The sequence below is a fragment of the Zalophus californianus genome, chromosome 11 (assembly GCF_009762305.2).
Source record: "Zalophus californianus isolate mZalCal1 chromosome 11, mZalCal1.pri.v2, whole genome shotgun sequence".
Taxonomy (NCBI): domain Eukaryota; kingdom Metazoa; phylum Chordata; class Mammalia; order Carnivora; family Otariidae; genus Zalophus; species Zalophus californianus.
Genome location: NC_045605.1, coordinates 70,901,965 through 70,922,250, shown reverse-complemented (window position 1 = coordinate 70,922,250; position 20,286 = coordinate 70,901,965). Strand labels below are relative to the sequence as shown.

At 36.3% G+C, this 20,286-nt stretch overlaps 1 protein-coding gene across 16 annotated transcripts in view; it reads left to right on the top strand.

Annotated features, from left to right (window-relative positions):
• Positions 1–20,286, top strand: part of SOX6 (SRY-box transcription factor 6) — a 652,457-nt gene that overhangs the window by 522,049 nt on the left and 110,122 nt on the right. For 12 of the 16 annotated variants that reach the window (XM_027580197.2, XM_027580196.2, XM_035722969.1 and 9 more), the window contains 2 exons: positions 1,110–1,233; positions 13,284–13,363. In XM_027580197.2, coding sequence (XP_027435998.2) covers positions 1,110–1,233; positions 13,284–13,363 — 204 coding nt within the window. Of the gene's footprint in view, positions 1–1,109; positions 1,234–13,283; positions 13,364–14,861; positions 14,985–20,286 lie in introns of all 16 variants that reach the window. The other 4 variants (XM_027580203.2, XM_027580195.2, XM_027580189.2 and 1 more) reach the window with 2 other exon arrangements.

Sequence of the window (20,286 nt, the reverse complement as noted above, 5' to 3'; positions counted from 1 at the left end):
GGTTTGGTAGAATTACTGGTAAATGTTTTTATCTTAAACAGGATATAATGCAGCTTTTTTTTTTTTTAAAATATGAGTAAAGAGCCCAAAGACCCATTTTGAATTTAAAGATCACTTCTGTTAGGACATCCTAGTTTTGATCTTTAAATAACAAAAGTCCTGTAGTTCAGCCTATAAACTCATGCACTAAAAGCCAGGACAAAACCTTCCTGTGATGCTCTCCTGGAATCAGGTTAGCATGCATAGAGTGAAAAAGGGAGCTAGGAAATTAAAATGTGATTTCACAGGCATGATTTTGTCATAGCTCTTATTTTCTTTATATAGAATACAAATACTGATATAGAGAGAAGATTTTTCTATTTTGCATTTTTGTGCTCTTTGATACATTTATTGAGGTCAAATGAAATTTGATATAGTAGGATTTATTACGAAATGCTTTCTGAATACAACTCCATAATTACTGAGCCACATGGTAGTGCATAAAGCTGTAAAACTGCTAAGCCAGACAAGCAATTTATATGTTACATCGAGGTGTGTATGGCAAAGAATATTAGTTTAATTGGAAGCCAAGGTGTAGTAGCCTTAAATCTGAAGAACTATATGTTTAACATAATGCGGTAAGGCTTTGAAATAAGACACTAAACTGGGGAGATACCGCTTTGGGAATATATAAAAGTTAGACATTATTTTCTGACCAAGGATACTAAACACCGTTTTCCCAATAAAGGGCAGAATGCAAAGCAGGTGAAAGGGCAAAACCTTTCAACATTGCACGGTGTACGAAGCAAACTTACTTCTTCCACCAGTTGTTTTGTTAAAAAAAAAAAAAAAGGAAAAGGAAAAGAGTCAAGATAAAAGAAGACCATTCCCCACAGTTTGGTGAAGGCAGGGATGAGGCAAATTGGCAAGGAGGTTGTGTCCTTGGAGTGCTAATGGGATCTAAGAACAGCGCCTGGGTACCTTTCGCCTGCGTTTTCTCAGGGAGCACATTTGGAATGAGGTCAGAAGTGGGTGGCTGTTTGGGTACCAGCACAGCCGCAGGAGTGAAAAACAAATACTTCTTGGCATACATTTGCTCTCTGTCTGATCATAGGCTCTCTTCTGTTTAGCAGGTTCAGGGTCACATGCCTCCGCTCATGATCCCAATTTTTCCACATGACCAGCGGACCCTGGCAGCTGCCGCTGCCGCCCAGCAGGGCTTCCTCTTCCCCCCTGGAATAACATACAAACCAGGTAAGTAGAGAGGAATTTAACATTCTTTTGGAAATGCTAAGATCCCCATGTTTTTGCTTAGTAGTCACAGCAAACACAGGCGCATACAAAGGAGCTACGAATAAAACGGCCCATAAAAGCGGATTTTCACGTAAAATTTGAATTGGGAAGTTAATTGGGAAGGGGGGGCACGTTCAAAAACTCACTGGTTGCTAAAAACTTTTGCTTTCTCTTTTTCCACCTGGTTTGTTCTGAATTCACAGATAGAGTGCTAGTTTCCCTGGGGACCACAAATTTTTGTCAGCGCTCTCTCATAACTTGACTGTGAATAATTGTCTTTGGTTAAAGACCCTTTCCTCCTCCTCTGGGAACTTTCATGCTCTGGGACAGTGGTCACATACACTATAAAATGTTACTGTTGTTTGTTGTCTGATTTCTCCTGGAAGAAAAGTTAAAACGGGGCTGACTTAATTAGCTCACCGCTAATAGGTAAGATTCCTTTGGATTTGAGTTTAAATAATGAAGCATTCAGTAGTATTTTCTCATTCATCTTTGAACCTCAGAAACAGGTCACATAACCTTGCAGTGAAATATGTTTTGAGATGATTTAGCAAATGTTATGATTTTTCTTTATTCCTCTGAGTTTACTGGACTCCTGGGGAATTCAATTAGGGACATAATGGTTTGAAGCTTCTTTCAGAGCCTCCTTGTAAACAGGGCTTTAAATGTTTAAAGATAGGTTGCCAAAGGAATCCAATGTAAGAAGATAGTCAAGTAAATAAAGTCAACCTTAATTTCATTTGTGCATTCTTTGTAAGTGACCTCAGCTCAGAAGTAGTGACCTTGTTCTACTCATTAATAATTTCCGTGTCAAGTTCTTTTTAACATATTAACCTGATTATATTAACCACCAAATCTGAGTGCAACAAATCTGAGTGCAGCAGTTTCTTTGTGTAGAGGGTTTATAAAGTGAACAAAGGCATTTTAATGTGCTTAAAGTAATAATAAAATATAAATCACTTTACTAAAATCCTCAGCAAGGAAGCTTACTTACTAAGTAGCATAAAAACAAACCTAGTGAATTTTAACATCTATTTTAATTGCTTAATGCTATCGATTACTCTTTTGCATTTGGTAGATTACCACCTTCCTTGTGAGGAAAGGTAGGATGCCTATCAGAACTCACAGGTTTCAAGGAATAGAGATGTTAAGGAATTGGCTCATTTTCAGGACTGACTTTGAAAATTCCTCAGATACAAATTAGTCAGACCTGGTTTTACCAACGATTTGGGGATACCTGAATGAAAGGAAATTTTATTGTTTAAACTGTCAGAATTTGATTTTTCTAGAGCAGGATTTTTAGAGCAAGGTATATTCCCTATGAAATTGATATTCATATTAAGGACAGGAGTGTATTTTGTCAGAGACTATGTTTCTGTCAGTGCAGTGTTTCGGTCCTTCCCTGATCTCTCTAAGTAGTTCTGAACTATTTCTCCGTCTTGACTTCCTTTGGAACATTGACGTAAACTAAATTTACTGGTTTACCCTGAATCTGAGTTGTCATTCCTATACCAGTCTTAGAAACCTTTTCATCTGTAGAAACCCTTTCTTTAATTTTAGTGCTTCTAAGTTTAAAATGCTTCACATTTAAAAAATTGGGTATGAGCCTTATTTTCTACTGAGCATAACATTGACATAGTCGACATGTTACTTACCTAATTTTGTTAAAACAATAATGCCATTTTTCATGGGTGAATGTATTTTTGTATAGTTAATGAATTTGGACCACTTTTTAAAAATTCTTCTCACACGGCATCGATGAGACTATAGTAAGTAACCAAGAAGAATATGGAGATTGGGAGAGTGCTGTGCAGAAGTCTTATCTCCGTCGAACAACCTATGTGCAGCACCCTGTAGTGTTCAGGGGTAGCAGAATTGTGTGTGACTATGGTGGCTAAAACCTGTTGCTTAAGGCATGACGTGGATTTGGGCATGTAGCACAATTTTTAATCACAAGCAAGGCTGATAAAAATAAGGTATTTTCTGGTGACCCCTAAGTTACGTCAGAGGATTTAATTAACCAGAACTCTGAATTCTTAATATTTTGGTTGATCTGGGTTCTATCGTATATACAAATTATATTTAAAAGGATTAAAATTGTTTGTTCTTATGCAATTAGTAGAGAAATTACATACTGGGGCAACTTAATCTATGCAGTGTTTTTGTCCTTCACGTGAACTGGGGGAGTAGAGTCGTGTTGGATTGGAGCCTGGACCAGGAAAACTGTTTGCTCCAAACTGAGCTATGATAATTTCACTTGAAATACATGTGAAACAATGCTTAAATTTTTAGAAGAGAGTAGTTCTGTCACATTTGAAAGACATGAAATGGTGGCATAATTTTATATTTTGGTCCCTTGGACAAAAGGATGAGCAATCACTCTCTTGGTCTTTATAAATTACAAAATAAATGGCTCTCTTTTTGCTCTTTTCCACCTTCCCATAACCTAAAACAATCCCACAATGTTGGTGCCTTCAGCTGATTGAACAATTGTCTTGATTTCTAGAAAGCATGGGCTATCTGGGGGTGATGTTCACTGTCAAAGTTGACTGTTTCTCAATCCATTATTAGGATAGTCTAAACAAATGTACTTAGGGCTATGGACCTTCTTCCCTTCAGATAATTTTACACATTGCTGTGGGCATATCAGGGTCCTGGTGTGCAGCAAACACCAAACTTCGGTGCGTTATTGAGAAGCCATGTGGCCTACAGGGATTGTGCAGTTTCAGGGGGAATATCTATCAGATTAATATCTGTAGACATAGCTTTATTGAGTTTTAATGCTTAATTTTTTTAAACAGGTTATATAATTAGATACATTATTCTAGAAAAGCTCATCAGGGCCCAGAACATACACCACAGAATTTTGGTTGCTTTGCTCTTTCACATCATGAAACAGAGATGCAGCAATCCGGGGCAAGATGAATGCATTTAAGCACCTATATTTGAGAAAATTAAAAGATTAAGCCTATTTCATAGCTGGCAATGTGTACATCAGACAGGACCGAATTGGCTATAAAATAAAAATAGTGGATAGCCTCCTTCACACGCCAGGGATGGTGCAGCTGACCCATGGACTTTGTGTAGTTTGGATTTTTAAAATAATTGCTGCTGGAGCAGCCCCCTTGGCTTCCAAGGAGATTCTGGGAATAGGATCTCTGCCTGCCCCTGGCTTTCCACCCACTTGTTATTATAATATAATAGCTAAAGCCTCCTGAATAAGTTGCTCTGTGCCAAACACTGTGCTAAATATTTTACATGGATTATTTTATTTAATTCTTACTTGAACATGTCATTTAGCTTTGCTGAGCCTCACATTTTTGTCATCTAAAAAATATGTCCGTTGCTCAGTATGGGTGTGAAGATTGAATTTGTTACAATGTATGTAAGTTCTTTGAAAATTCTAAGGCACTAGGTTTGGAGGTAAAGTCTGACTATGAAACTAAGTAAATTTAACAATATTAAACTACATCTTTATCCATTAGAAACGTCCAAAAACTGAGCATTGGACTGAGATGTATTATCCCTCTGCCTAATGACCAAAAACAATTTTACAAGTATACCTAGTGCTTCTTTTCGAAAAAGTTCTGGTGAAATATATATATATATATATATACACACACACACACACACACACACACACACACACACACATACATATACATAATACTTAATATTTTAACCATTTATAAAAGTACAATTCAGTGACATTAATACATTTGCACTGTTGTGTAAGCATCACCACTATCTATACCCAAAACTTTTAATCATCTACAATGGAAACTTTGTGTCCATTAAATGATAACTCTCCCTGTCCCCTAGTAACCTCTATTCTATTATCTTTCTCTATGAATTTGCCTATTCTAGATACTTCATGTAAGTGAAATCATACAATATTTGTTTTTCTATGTCTGGCTTATTTCATTAAGCATAATGTTTTCAAGGTCCATCCATATTGCAATATGGATCCAAAGTTCATTCTTTTTTATGGCTGAATAATATCCCATTGTGTATATATGTCTATGTCTGTGTGTATATGTGTGGTGTGTCTATATATATATACATATATATATATAATATATATATTATATGGGTAGATAGATAATTTGTTTATCCATTCATCTATTGATGGACACTTGGGTTGTTTCCACATTTTGGTCATTGTGAATAATGCTGCTGTGAACATTGATATACAAATATCTGAGTCCTTGCTTTCACTTCTTTTGTATATTTATGTAGGAGTAGAATTGTTGGGTCATATAGTAGTTGTGTTTAACTCTCTGAGAAACTGCCAAACTGTTTTCCACAGAGGCTGTGCCTTTTATACTCCCACCAAGCAATGCAAGCGTTCCAGTCTCTTCACATCCTCACCAACACTTGTTATTTTCCAACTTCTACAAAAAGATTATAGCCATCCTAGTAGATGTGAACTAGTATCTCATTGTGGCTTTGATTTTCATTTCCCTAATGATTAATAATTTTGAGCATCTTTTCATGTGCTTATTAGAAATTTGTATATCTTTCTCAGAGAAACTACTTTGCTTAGTGTTTTTTTTTTTTATTATGTTCAGTTTTTTAATTAAGCTGTTTGCTTTTTGTTATTGAATTTCAGGAGTTCTTTATATATTCTAGATATTAATCCCTTATTAGATATATGATTTGCAAATATTTCCTTCTATTCTTAGGTTGGCTTTTCACATACTTGGTAGTATCTTTTGATGCACAAAAGTTTTTAATTTTGAAGCACTCCAATTTATCTTTTTTCTTCTTTTGGCCTGTGCTTTTGCTATCATATCCTTGCAATTGTTTCTAAATACAAAGATTTACTCCTGTATTTTCTTCTTAGAGTTTTATAGTGTTAGTACTTAAGTTTAGGTCTTTGATCCTTTTGAGTTAATTTTTATATGTTATTTAAAGTAAGAGTTCAACTTCATTCTTTTGCATGTGCATATCCAGTTTTCCCAGCACTATTTGTTGAAAAGATATTCTTTCCTCATTGAATATTCTTGGCTCCCTTGCCAAAAATCAATTCACCATATATATAAGGGCTTATTTATGGGCCCTCTATTCTATTGTATTGGTGTGTATATCTGTTCTTATGCCAGTACCATACTGTTTTAATTACTGTAACTTTGTAGCAAATTTTAACATCAGGAATTATAAGTCTTCCAACTTTATTCTTTTTCAAGATTGTTTTGGCTATTGGGGACTCTTGCAATTCCATATACGTTTGAGGATTTGGTTTTCTACTTCTATGATAAAGATCTTTGGAATCTTGATAGATATTTCATTGAACCTATTGATTGCTTTGGATAGTATTGACATCTTACCAATGTTAAGTCTTCCTGTTGATGAACATTTCCATTTATTTATTTTCAGTGATGTTATATAGTTTTCAGTGTACAAGCCTTTCACCTCTTTGGTTAGATTTATTCCTAAGTATTTAATTATTTTAGATGCTATTATAAATAGAAATACTTTCTTAATTTTCTTTTGGATTGTTCATTGCTAGTATATAGAAAAACAAATGATTTGTGTGTGTTAATTTTACAAGATTGCCAACTTTTGCTAAATTTGTTTATTAGCTCTAGTAGCTTTCTTGTGGATTCTTTGGAATTTTCTATATGTAGGATCATGTGATATGCAAATAGAGATAGTTTTACCTCTTGCTTACCAATTTTGATGCCTTTTGCCCTCCCCCCTTTACCTCTCTCTCTCCCTCCTCCTTCTTTCTTTTTCTCTTTCTCTCTCTCTCTGTCCCCCTCTCTCTCTTCCCCATCCTCCCTCCCTCCCTCTCCTTTCCTTCCCTTTCCTCTCTTCTCCTTTCCTGCTCTTCTTTTCTTTCTTGTCTAATAGTGCTGGCTTGAACTTCCAGTAAAATGTTGTATAGCTGCAGTGAAAGCAGTCGTCATTATGTCATTCCTGATCTTAGAGGGAAAGATTTACAGTCTTTTACCATTGAGTATGATGTTAACTGTGGATTTTTCATAAATATCCTTTATCGTGTTGAGGAACTTTCCCTCTATTCCTAAATTTCTCAGAGTTTTTATTCTGAAAGGGTGTTAGATTTTGTCAAATGCCTTTTCTGCATCAATTGAGATGATTATGTGGTTTTCTTCCCCTTTGCTCTATTAATGTGACGTGTATTACATTGATCTTTTTGTGAGTGTTGAACCACCTTTGCATTCCTGGAATAAATCCTGCTTTGTCATGGTGAATAATCCTTTTAATATGCTGTTGGATTCAATATGCTAATATTTTGTTGAGGGTTTTACATCTATATTCATAAAAGATGTTGATCTGTAATTTTCTTTACTGTGATGTCTTTATCTGACTTTGATATCAAGGTAATGTTGGCCTCATTTTATAGTTAGGAAGGGTTTCCTCTCCATTTTGTTTTTGAAAGTTTTGGGAAGAATTAGTGTTAATTTTTCTTTTTAAAAATTTATTTATTTTTATTTTTTTAGAGATGATGGAGGGAGAGAATCTTAATCTTAAGCTCCACACCCAGTGTGGAGCCTGACATGGGGCTCGATCTCACAACCCTGAGATCATGACCTAAGTTGAAACCAAGAGTCAGACGCTTAACTGACTGAGCCACCCAAGTGCCCCTAGTGTTAATTTTTCTTAAGTGTTCAGGAGAATTTACTGGCGAAGCCATCTGGTCCAGGGCTTTTCTTTGTTGAGAAGTTTTGTTTACTGATCCAATCTCTTTACTTGTTATAGGTCTGTTGAAATTTTCTATTTCTTCTTGAGTCGGGTTAGGTAATTTGTGTGTTTTAAGAAATTTGTCCATTTCTTCTAGATTGTGTAATTTTTTGGTATAAAACTGTTATCCAGTGCTTCTTTTGAATTCCTTTGTTTCATTAGCATTTACTGAGTACCATTTATTTGCATATGTATGTTGGGGGTGTACATATGTGTGTATATGTATATATAAATATATATATGTGTGTATATATATATTCTTATTTAATTTTCTTTACAACTCTAAGATATAGGTGGCATTATATCTATTTTGTTAAAAGAAAAAAGATATGAATAGTCAAATAAGTTGATTAAATTTTCCAAGCTTTCCCATCTAGAAACTAGTGGAGATAGAATTCAGACTGAAGTTCTCTGATTTGATATTTTATACCCTTGCTGACATGCTTTAAGTGTGTATGATATTAAGAAAAGTTGGGGCGCCTGGGTGGCTCAGTCGTTAAGCATCTGCCTTCGGTGCAGGTCATGATCCCAGCGTCCTGGGATCGAGCCCAGCATCGGGCTCCCCGCTCAGCGGGAAGCCTGCTTCTCCCTCTCCCACTCCCCCTGCTTGTGTTTCCCCTCTCGCTGTGTCTCTCTCTGTCAAATAAATAAATAAATAATCTTTAAAAAAAAAAGAGAGAAAAGTCTAGCTCTTTATTTGCTGTGGAAAATATATGATTTATATGTATGGATTCATCCAAGATGGATTCATCTTGTAATGCCTGCTATTTCTACATCTTCCAGAATATGTAAAGCTGAGGTTTATAACCACTATTACTGGAATACTTGAAAAATTAAATTTATATACTTGAAATCAAGGCAGTTTTTCTGAGGTACTTTAGATTAGTAATTTCATTTTTATATAAGAGTTTTGAGGTCCAAGAAGAAAATATGCACATCCACATAAACTAACCTAGTTTTCTGGAGATCAAGATTACTTTAACTATGCCCTTCATCACATATGGAAGCTATATCATTGGTGAGCTATATTAAGGCATGGGCTTTGAGTTGATATTTTTTGATTTCTTGTAATGGATGGATTTATTTATTTTTTAATAAGATTTATTTATTCATTTGACAGAGAGAGAGAAAGAACTTGAGTGGGAGGGGCAGAGAGAAGGGGAGAGAGAATCCCAAGCAGACCCCACGCTGAGCATGGAGCCCAACGTGGGGCTCTATCTCATGACCCTGAGATCATGACCTGAGCGGAAATCAGGAGTTGGACATTTAACTGACTTCACCACCCAGGTGTCCCGTAATGGTTGGATTTATATCAGTTTATCCACATTCACTTATTTAATTGCTATTGTGACAAATACCATGGATTTTCAAATGATTGACCAACAGTCTTATGAAATAAGTAAAGAAATTAAGATTGATCCTTGATTCTTATCTTCTTTAAAGGTATGAAAAACAATGCATATGTTCTTAGAAAATGCCCTGGGATCAAGAGTTTTCTCATCATTGATCTATTCTTGGATGAACAGAGGAGAAATTTAGCAAGAGAAATAACAGCATGGTGATCTCAGCAATATATACTTTAATCCTTGCCAATTTTTTTTGTTCGATTGTTCTCAGAGCAAATTGAAGGTTGCATTTTATTTTTAGGATCCTAAGTGTGTCATTCATTACCTGCTAACTTTTTCTGCAGTGTGATGCCTCACAGAGATAAAGTCAGATTGATTGTGGCATTGTTTCAGAATATAGAGATGTTGTAACATTTTGCTATTCTCAATGCAGACATCCAAGCAAGAAGCAAAATGATATGTCCAAGTCTGTACTGGTGGTTGTGATTGAAATATTTCCATATTGTAGCAAGAGTGAGGATAGTTTATAAAAGTGGGGTCTACCTATAAGTTGTTTGGCAACTCAGATAATTTACCATTATCCTGTGATGCCACCACACAATAATCTGTGAGATAGTTCAGGATATGTAGTGTATTTTGATTCTATTGTAGAGGGTGGAAAATGAAGTATGAGATTTTGAACCAGTTACTGAAAAGTCATTGAATCCTGTCTCCTAGGTTAATGTATTTTTATTTCTCTACTCTTGCCAGCCTCTCTAAATGATTTCCTCAGTAGGTTAATTCTGAAGTTAATATCCCAGGAGACTACAGTCCAGTCCCTTGTCTTTCTGAAGAATCAAAGTAAATGGACAGAATTTTACCTATGAGATTTTTGACTTTTTAATAAAAATGAAATTTGTATTTAATTACAGAAGCTAGGAGTATTCTGGCAGGAGGTAGCCTGAGTCTAATGGGTCCTAGGTTTTTAGTACAAGTTCCCCCTTCTCCTGTGTTTAAGTTTTAATAAGTTCTGACTACTTCTCACTTTCCTTGAAAATTAAAAAAAAGGAACTTTCTCTCTTCAGAGACTCTTGCTGTGGAGCTGTTTTGGTTCCAAAGGAATGTTGCCTATTGTGACAAGTGAAACTAATGTCAGGCAAATTTTCCATAGGTTTTAAATCCTGTTTTGTATTTGTTCTGTAATATTCAGTTAAAAATAGTCACTTGGAAAATCTAGAAGGCTGGAAAGATGAATTTACAGAATGGGCATTATTTCCCAAATTGGCTTTTGGAGGTTGTCTTTTTTACACTAGAAGTAGCAAGGGCCAGATTACAGTAGTGCCTAAAGCCAACCTGTTCCAACAGGCTTCATCTTCCTTTGTACAAATTTAGAAAGAATGGATCCTCATGCAAGCATTTCAAATCCAGAGACAAATTTGAAAAAAATTGCTACAACATGTTGACTGATTTCTTGCCAAGTCAGCCACTGAGAACTTTTACTTGACCGACTCTTACAAAGAGAAAATTAAAGGGGTGGGGGCGAAGCACATAACTTTGTTATTAAAAAATTAAACTTTGCAATACCCTAAATCCGTCTTCCTTTTAACACTTTTCTCTGCTACTTTTAACCCCGTTCTCTTCTTCACTCTTCTCCCTCTTCTGCTTTTCCCTTTTCTCTGTCTTCTAATCATTCTCTGTAATACACGCTGTTGCTCTAATGTATTCATTTTTACTTTTAGCATTGATTCAGTGATATGTTCTGGAGAAATAGCTTTCGAAAGATTGTATTCAGATACACAGATTCAAACCAGCAGAAAGGTTAAGAACATTTTAAAAATATGCTTGTCAGCAGTGGAAAGAAAGCTGTTTGTAGCCAGCAGGTGAGCTGGAGAGTACTACAGGGTGTGGTAGAGATAGTAATAAATTAACTGGCAAGCCAAAAACTATAAAAAAAAAATCAGCTATTTCATAGCATAGAAGCATGACAGCTATGAATAAAGGAGTGCCCCAGGGAATTCTTTTAGAGTTTGATTTTTTTAAATATGTTTGACATGAAAAATGTTTTAGTACAAATAAAGCAACTGGTATTAAACTTACAGGGAGGGGGGTTGTGGTTTAGAGTTAGCATGAATAATGCATGATATTTAAAGAAAGAACAGCTCTAAAATGTTCCGGGAGGCAGTCCATGTTGATGGTTGGAATGGTGATTTTTTTTCCCCTATTTTTGAAGCATCATTAATTCAGTATCGTTTTGTGATTTTTTTTAACCTGATAAGATATCAACCAAAGAAATACTATTTGACTTAGATTAGGATATTCTTTCTTCAGATAATTTAGTTTAAATATCAAGAAGATCAGCCGAATTATTTAAGCATAAAGCGACAGTCATTTACTATAAAAAATAATTTGGCCTAGTTATCCTTTTTAAAAAAGCTCATGTAGCCCTGCAAACCAAAATCAACCTCATGGAAGGGGAGAAACAAGATCAGATATTTTGAACATTACTCCATAGGAGACCAGCACAATCTAGTGTTAGTGAATGCATTGTCGCAGTGCTCCATATGCAATCAGAAGCCAATTGTTACTGGACTGTGTACAAGCACACACTGTGCTCAATGGTCTGATGAGGTATTATGGATATGATGCAAAGGGACTGTGTCGATTAGAAGCTAACAATTTGTTAAAAGTGAAAGCAACTTAACATTTACATTGGGCCCGCTGAGGCGCACTTGGTGTGGCAAGTAGGATGAGCTCCAGGAAAGGGGCAGGGGGCACCATGAAGGCTCCAGGTATTAGTGTCCGCGCAGGAAAAAAAAGAGATTTTATTGCTTTCCATTTGGCTACCTTTATTGCTGTGATTCTTTCTACACTGTCTCTTCATTATTACATTCAGCTTTCAGTGTAGAAAAGTTCATGCAAAACAGCATGATTATTATAAATGTCAAAAATGTGTGGAGGAACAGCCTATTAAAATATAGCCTAGAGATAGTACATAACACTGACTTTAAATAAGTAGCTGCAGCCAAAGTGATACTCCATTAAATCACTGATATTGTGTAATTTATCCACGAGTATTAATTTTGATTTCAGTCACCACTATCACAATACGTTCCTCATGACTTTCTCCTGGTTCTTCACGTCGCCGCACACAGCCTGTGTTCTCAGGTCACAGAAGGTTCTCCATTCCCCTGTTTAGGAGTGGCACGGAGGCAGACGTGAAGATGTGGTGTTGATCTCTGCTGAGGCATGCTCAATCTCTATCAGACTTGTAATGCAGATATCCCATGTAAAATGTGTGGCTATTTAATCAAAGCATTATCGAAGAATAAGTGAGAAGTGCCTCGTGTGCATGATTCTGTACTCGGTTCCACCAGAAATTAATCCAGAAGACTGTGGTTTCCACTCTCGCGGAGATACCAGGCATTTCACAGAATGTGGGCAGATAAGATTAGCTTCCTTCTGGCCCCTATCAAATTGAAGAGGTTGCATTTTTAAAATTTTTTCTTTATTTTTTATAAAAGAAAGTTTAGGGTTATGGACAGTCAATAGCTCGTAATCTTTTTTGGACTCTAATACTCTGCTTTGCCTACCAAGCCAAAACTTTTTGTTATTTCAACATAAAAACCTTAATACTTTCTCAGTGAACTGAGTGTCAGCCTGGCTTTAAGGTATTTTTTTTTTTACTCTTAAAAAAATGATGTATTACAAGATTTGTAATGGAGTGAACATGCTTGAATTGCACATTTAATTTTTTTAACATCACATTCATGTTTTGCCAGTTTGCCTACCAGCTATCTGTTAACAAAAAGTTCCAAGGCGGCACTGCAAGTCTATGCCCAACTAAGCCTTTTGTTTCTGCAGATGTTTGGGCTTAGAGCAATGTTGTAAAGCTCAGGCAATCCAAGGACCATGTTTGTACTTGTCTGCTGCGATTCCCTGTGCATTGTCTAAACCTGTATGCATTGTTCTTTCCGACAGGTGATAACTACCCTGTGCAGTTCATTTCGTCAACAATGGCAGCTGCTGCTACTTCTGGACTCAGCCCTTTGCAGCTCCAGGTAAGTGCCAGAAGAAAAAAATGTGGGATACCAGCCAGTTCTTTAGCGGAAAACTGCTAACCAGCTGTATGCTAAATAATGGCCTGAATGTTAAATAATTTTTAAGCATAGCCTAGAAGGATTAACACCTTGTGTACTTACCATACAGAAAATAGAAGAGAAAACTGCCAATTTCAGTATTTTTAAAGGCAAAATGATAGTATGGCTTAGAACTCTATATTTTCTATCAAGTGAGTTAATGGTTCTACAGTTTTGTTTGTTTTTTATCGCTGGCTGCCGCTATTGGATATGGTAGCTTTTTCCTTATCCGTTTTCCATCCACGTCTCCATTTATGTCCAGATGATCTTTTACACATAAACATCAAAACAGAAAACAATGTTGGGCATTTTCCTTCTTGCAGCTTATAGACTAGGGGCTGTTATCACCAGATTACCTCAACTGTTTGGTAAAATGTCAACATATTGCTCTGGAATATGTGTACCCTCATTCTCATCTTTAGCTTCACGCCAAGCCAAAAGTCTGGGCATGGCATCCCACCACATTCAGGGTTAGGGTTCTGTACTTACAATGTGAAACTGGGGGAGAAAGTGTTTTGGAAGCTGGACAAAAAAATCATTGGTACCTTATCTTCTTCACAGTCAAGTGAGGGGTTTACAATAGGCCAGGTGATCTTTATACCCTCCTAGCACTGCCATTTTAAGGGGAAATTGACTTTTAATGTGAATATACATTTTAACAAAAACAAAAAGATAATATCATTAAAATAATGGTAAAACCTTCAGTATTTGAACAGTTATAAAGTATGTGGTAGTGAAGAACTTGAATTTCAACACAGTGGGAAGTATAAAGATAGTCTTTTATTCTTATAATTTACTGTGATTATTTTTGAGTTTTCTTACAAGGGAATAGCATCTGGCTAGGCATTTTTTTTCTTCTTTGCTATTCCCTCTATGGCTTGAATATAAGAAATGTGCAGATATTTTGCCATGAAAAAACATCACTGTGATCCTCTTCATTTGGGTCTGCAAATAAATAATTTTTGCAGTACTCTGAGTTTTTGTCATAAGCCTCAACTGGAAAGCCGGGACGATGTTACCGACTGTGGACTGCCTAGCAGAGCTAGACATTTTGCCTAATGGGGCAACAACCCTACCTCTCTTCCAAAACTTCACCTTCCCCACTGCTAACACTGGAACTCACCGCAGTTGGAAAAAATCTAAAAAGAAACCTCCCTCATGATAAACCTAATCTGTGCCTCCTTTCCCATATAGCTATGCTAGAGTGTCTTCTCCAGTCAGAGGCAGAAGTATGAAACCAGTACCATTGCTTGATCCTATAACCAAGTTTCTATGAAAGACAGTGTCTGGGTCCTCAGCCTTCTACTTTCTATTCTTTGATGTGGTCAGTACCCTGGATTTAGAAATACGTGTTCTGTTTCATGAGTTCTGACAGTATGTTTTGTCTTTTTTTTTTTTTTCTGAATATGCTACTAAACAGAAGGGTCATGTCTCCCACCCACAAATTAACCCAAGGCTAAAGGGCCTAAGTGACCGTTTTGGCAGGAGTTTGGACACCTTTGAACATGGTGGTGGCCACTCTTACAACCACAAACAGATTGAGGTATGAATGCTTCCATTGATGCTTCATTGGGTGGGGGACTGGATTGTTCAGTCATATTCTAGGCTTTTTTTTTTTTTCTTAAAGTGGCAAACACTCGACATAAACACTAAAATGTGACCTTTCCCTTTTTCTCATTCCTAAGGAGGCTCATTTTTGCTCCTTTTCTTTCACAGAAGGAGGCAAGCCCCAAACCAATGCCCCCAATGACTTAGGTTGTTTACTGCTATATATTTAGGCAAATTCTTTACAGGTATCTTCAGAACCATCCCTTTTCCCCTTACTCTTTTACTCCTTTTTGTGTATAGTGCTGTACAATGTTTATAAACACTTAAACATTTTTTAAAAACTCTCATTTGTCCATATAACAACCCTGCAAAGTTGATCAAATATAATCCCGCTTACATAGACAAAACAGTGGCGGTTCAGAGAGGCCGAGGCTGCACAATATTCCCAGAGTCAGAGTTAGTACTCAGGATTTCTAACGGTCTCATTCAGGTTTCTGAATCTTGTTTTCTCTGGCTGAGGGAGGGCCGGGTGCCTGGGCCTGACTGGTTGCTTTTTTGCCCCATGAATGTCTGTAGTATCCCTTTCATATTTAACTTCCAATAAAGCTCTTTTTTGTTTTTGTGGGATATTCTTACCACTTGGGAGAAGATGGCTTTATGGGTCTTTTGAAAACCAAGCCCTTTTCTTCTATAGGGGTCTAGAACTCGTCTCTGTAATTTCATGTTTGATTTCTCTCTCATATCACTGGAGTCCCTCTCCAGGATTATCAGCTACTGAAGGGCTGCCAGCTATTTGCTGAATCACCAATAAATAAATAAATAAATAAATAAATAAATAAATAAATGGAGACAGGCTACCTCAGACTGAAACACACTTTAACTTTCTGGATTAGATCTAATACTAAATGTTATGTTCTAACCTACGACGGGAAACTCAACTCAAAAAAAAAAAAAAAAAGAAAATAATTACATCAAGCAAAGCTATATATTCAGATCCTATTGGCTCTGGCAGTCTATACATATCAAATACTGTATAATCAATAGAGTATCCCTTTAATTTATCTTTTCTGCTGCTTTTAAAACTGTATTTTTGAAAAATAATAGAGAAGGCTCACTCATAAGAAGAAAGAAGAGGATAAGATCAAAATCCACCTTAGAAGTAGCCTAAGGAAGAGTTCCAGAGCTTGCTGCCTGCCTCCCTCTTCCCCTGTCACTTTGATATAAGTTATATGGGGGCTTCCCACCCAGACATGACCAGGCATATACTGTCAGAGTATCTTCTAGACAGCAAGAAGGGATTTCTTTCATAAGGCTTTCTTTTGGCTGCAGAGAAGGTACCATATTTCTGGACATTCTGAAGATCTGCCATACCTAGGATTGCTAAAATGTAGAAATAACAGAAATAACTGCATATGGGGAACAAGACTTCCTTTGTGATGCCAGTTAGCAAGCTTCAGGCTCAGGACAGATAGTTTGTTAAATGTTTAAGTGCTTGGACAAATGTGAAAGCAGGTGGTCTTGGCTCAGATTCAAGACTTCCTCTCTTTTATTTTCTCTTGAGGTGTTGAGATCTACCCCATCCGCCTTTCTCCATCAGCAGTTTTTTACCCAATTGCTTCTTTGACTAATTTTTTCACTTAGGTTGACTTCTCTCCCTGCCACCAGCATGGATCCCTGATGCTGCCAAATCTGGCTTCTGTTGGGTTTCTGGAAACTATGATGTCATCTTGGGGAGTGCCAGATCTGTGTAGTTCTGTAGCAGTGCTGATCTAGAAGCACAGCATATGCCACATGTCTATCACTCGCATTAGGATAAATAGAGAACCAGTTAGTGAGGGAACTCTTAGATTTTGCGGTTTAAGTTTGGGCCTATTTGAAAGTTTCCTGGGTTTTTGTTAATTCTCGCTCTGTTTTCTTGCTTTCATTTTTCGCACCTTTTTTTTTTTCTGCATGTCAAGAAACCTTTGCTCTGTTTGCTTATATGGTACACTGGTTAGAAAAGATTGACCTTGTTTGAAAGGTAGGTTTCCCAAACTTTCCTGGTATGAGCATCCCATGTTTATGGGGACGTCCATGAAAGCACAGTAGACATAGATGTCTGAGCTACTACAGACACTCACATTTGAAATTGTAAGCGAAAGTAGAGAGAAAATTTAATAATATCTTGCTTTATTGATATTAAAGTCTGCTCTCTTTTCTAATTCTTCCCTCCTTTGACAAGCTAAAATGTCACAGCTCTGTTAACAATCACGATCATGATAGATTGTTGATACTAAGGAAGCATTACAATTATGTTAACTGATTTTATTTCTAAACAGAGATTCTCAGGAAGAAAAGCCCACAACATGTACATGCCACCATCGCCCTGCCTCCCCACCTTCATATACACCTGGCTGCATTGCTCAGAACTAGTCCTTCTTACCTGATGTTAAAATTCATTTGTTCTTCAAAGGTTGTGACTTCTAACATTAATGAGCCTGGATAAATCTTAACAGCATTTATAGTTCTACTCTGAAAGGCCGAAATTTTGTTATCAAGTAGAAAAAAAAAGGTATTTAAAGTACAAAGACCCTTCTTACATTAGCATCTTCCAGTTCTTTCTTTCTTTAAAATAAGCAAGATACAGGAAAGCCTTGGTACTCTGTGCTGATCTAAGGCATGGTTTTCTCTGCCTCAGGGGCACAATATTAGGAGAGAGAAGGCCGAAGAATGCTATTTTTAGTTGAACAGTTCAGCAGATGGAGGCATGAATACTCATATATCTGAAGGTTGAGGGGCTTGAACCATTAATTTTGATAATGTATTTAACCCTGGGAACAATCAGAAACTATAACTCTAAAATTACAGTGCTTTTGACCTTTAGAGAACAGAGGGCACTTGCTATAGTAAACAATATATTATATTGCTACTTATTCCAATTCTCTACCTGTATAAATTTCAGGACCAGTTGCCATTTGCTTTCCTCAGCTATGTTAGCATTGGTCCTTCAAGTACATCAGAAAGAATGTTAAGGAAGGGGGACCAGTATAATGAGGCAGTCATATAAATATGGCCTTTTAGTAGCTAAGATGTTAAATTGTTTCTGAAGAAATACTGTCTCAGAAACTAAGCTCTGAGTAACTTCTTTCTTTTTTTAAATGAAAAAGTAGCTTCAATGTATTAATTCATTTTATGTGGTGACTTTCAACATAATAGACCCTTAAAAGTAATTTTGTTTTGCTTTGTTTTGTTTGTAATTGGAAGTGATGTTGCTTCATAGATGTACCTTATATTAAATACAATCTGGTACCATAGCATGCAAAGTGATACACCTGTCTCATGCTTTCTTATTAAATGATGCATGCTTCTCTTTAGCAAATACAGCAGTTAAATATCACACAGCTTAAGAATTTCTAATTAAAATATCTCCACATGTCAGCATATTGGTAATGTATTATTTTAATCCATTTATTTTGTTTATGAAACAGTGACATATGTTTAGATTGTGAAATATATGAGCCTTAAAAATCACTTTATTGAAGAAAATTAATTCCTACAATACTGTCTCAGTAATGTGTTCACTCACCCAGTCAGTCACTGGCGGCACTGCCAGTCTTAATGTTGGGTAGACACACTTACCAGTTTTATCTGCATAACAGTCTTGGAAAGAAGCAATAGCAGTTCTTTTTCTTAGTGCCAAATGATAGAGTTTTTCTTTCCTTCCTTTTTTTTCTTTCTTTCTCATTAATTCAAACCTGCCCCCCCCAAACATTTTTTGTGGCTTTTTTTTTTTTTTTAATACAATGAGGCATGGGATTGAGTATATGTACAGGAGATTCTGAAAGACAAATCAAAATTAAAAACAAGCTAGTTACCTTTTCAAAGTTAGACGTAGTAATTTGTTTGTCAGCAGGGAGATATTTGGGTCAGCCCTGAGATAAAGTGACTGTCAGCAGTTATTCCTACAAGACAAGTAATTTCACTCAATGTATTACTGACAGATTGCTCACTTCTCTGAATCACCAGAGAAAACAAACTTAATATTGTTACAGGCAGAGTTTCTGTCTTCATTAGCCTCAGAGAATGATTTTTATCGAGCATTCAAAGCCTACCAAGCTTTAGTTGGAACATATTTTAACAGACAAGTTCTTATAATGATAGTATGGATAGTAGCTAAAATGAAAGGGGTTAAATATGAAAATTTTTAAATATCAATATAAGTAGATTTTTCACCTTTATTTGATGGCCACTATGTGTACTTTAGGGGAGACTTGAGGAAAGGAGTATAATTAGAGCCTTAAAACACTAGGAAAACCTATCAATCATAAGTTACTCTTAAATGAAACTATTAAAGTCTTGCCAAGTTTGCAAAGATGGAGGAGAACAATTGAAATTTTTGCAGAAGTAAATGCAAACACATATTTTATTTAAATGATATTGTCAATTTTCATGCTACAAATGGAAAGTGAAGAAGTACCCATCAACATCGAGAGTGCTCTAATTCTATTTCATTTCCAGCCTGAATCTTTATGATATTGTATTTAGATGCTCTTCTCTGGCTCATACCCTGTTTTCTTGTTCACAGTTGTAAACATGAGGGGGAATGAGAGGGTGAGTTAGGTTTTGCTGGGTAGGCTGGGGAGGTTATCATTTCTAATAGCGAGTTGAATAAAGAGTTGATTAGAGTGACCTATTACTAGCTACCCAATGGAGAAAAAGGAATGCACTGATTCAAAGCTTGTTTTGAGGATGCACCATGGAGCTGTGCTTTGAGGAGAAATGCTTTCTTTTCCCTTAATCAGCCTTCTCTCATCCCTTTTGACTGTAAGAGTGTGATGGAACTTGGGAGTACCATTACAACTGAGATTAGATGAGCTGTGGACTAATGAACTCCACTTTGGAATCAGAATCTTGGATTAGAGTTTCCCCTGTTACTTGCCATGTTGTCCTATAGTGTTCTCAGATTACCTTTTTTTAATTGTAAAAGGGGAATAATAATCATTTTCAGGGTTGTTGTGCATAGTAAGTGGGGTAAGGAGGCATGTATTAGATTTCCAAAAGAAAAAAAATCTTCATTAAAATGGAAAAAACTTTCCAACATCCAATAAGTAGTCAATTCTCCTCTGCCTTTGCTGCCTGAAGTGCTTCTGAGGGGCAGCTCTAATCTACTAGAATGTGAGTCACTGCATTCAGGGATTTTGTCTCTTTTGTTTACTGTTGAATCCCCAGTATTGCCTGGCATAGTGGTAAAATGAATGACTTAATGAATTTCGTCTTTGGTGGCTATGTGGAACCCAAGTTGCTTTGAAAACATTTTT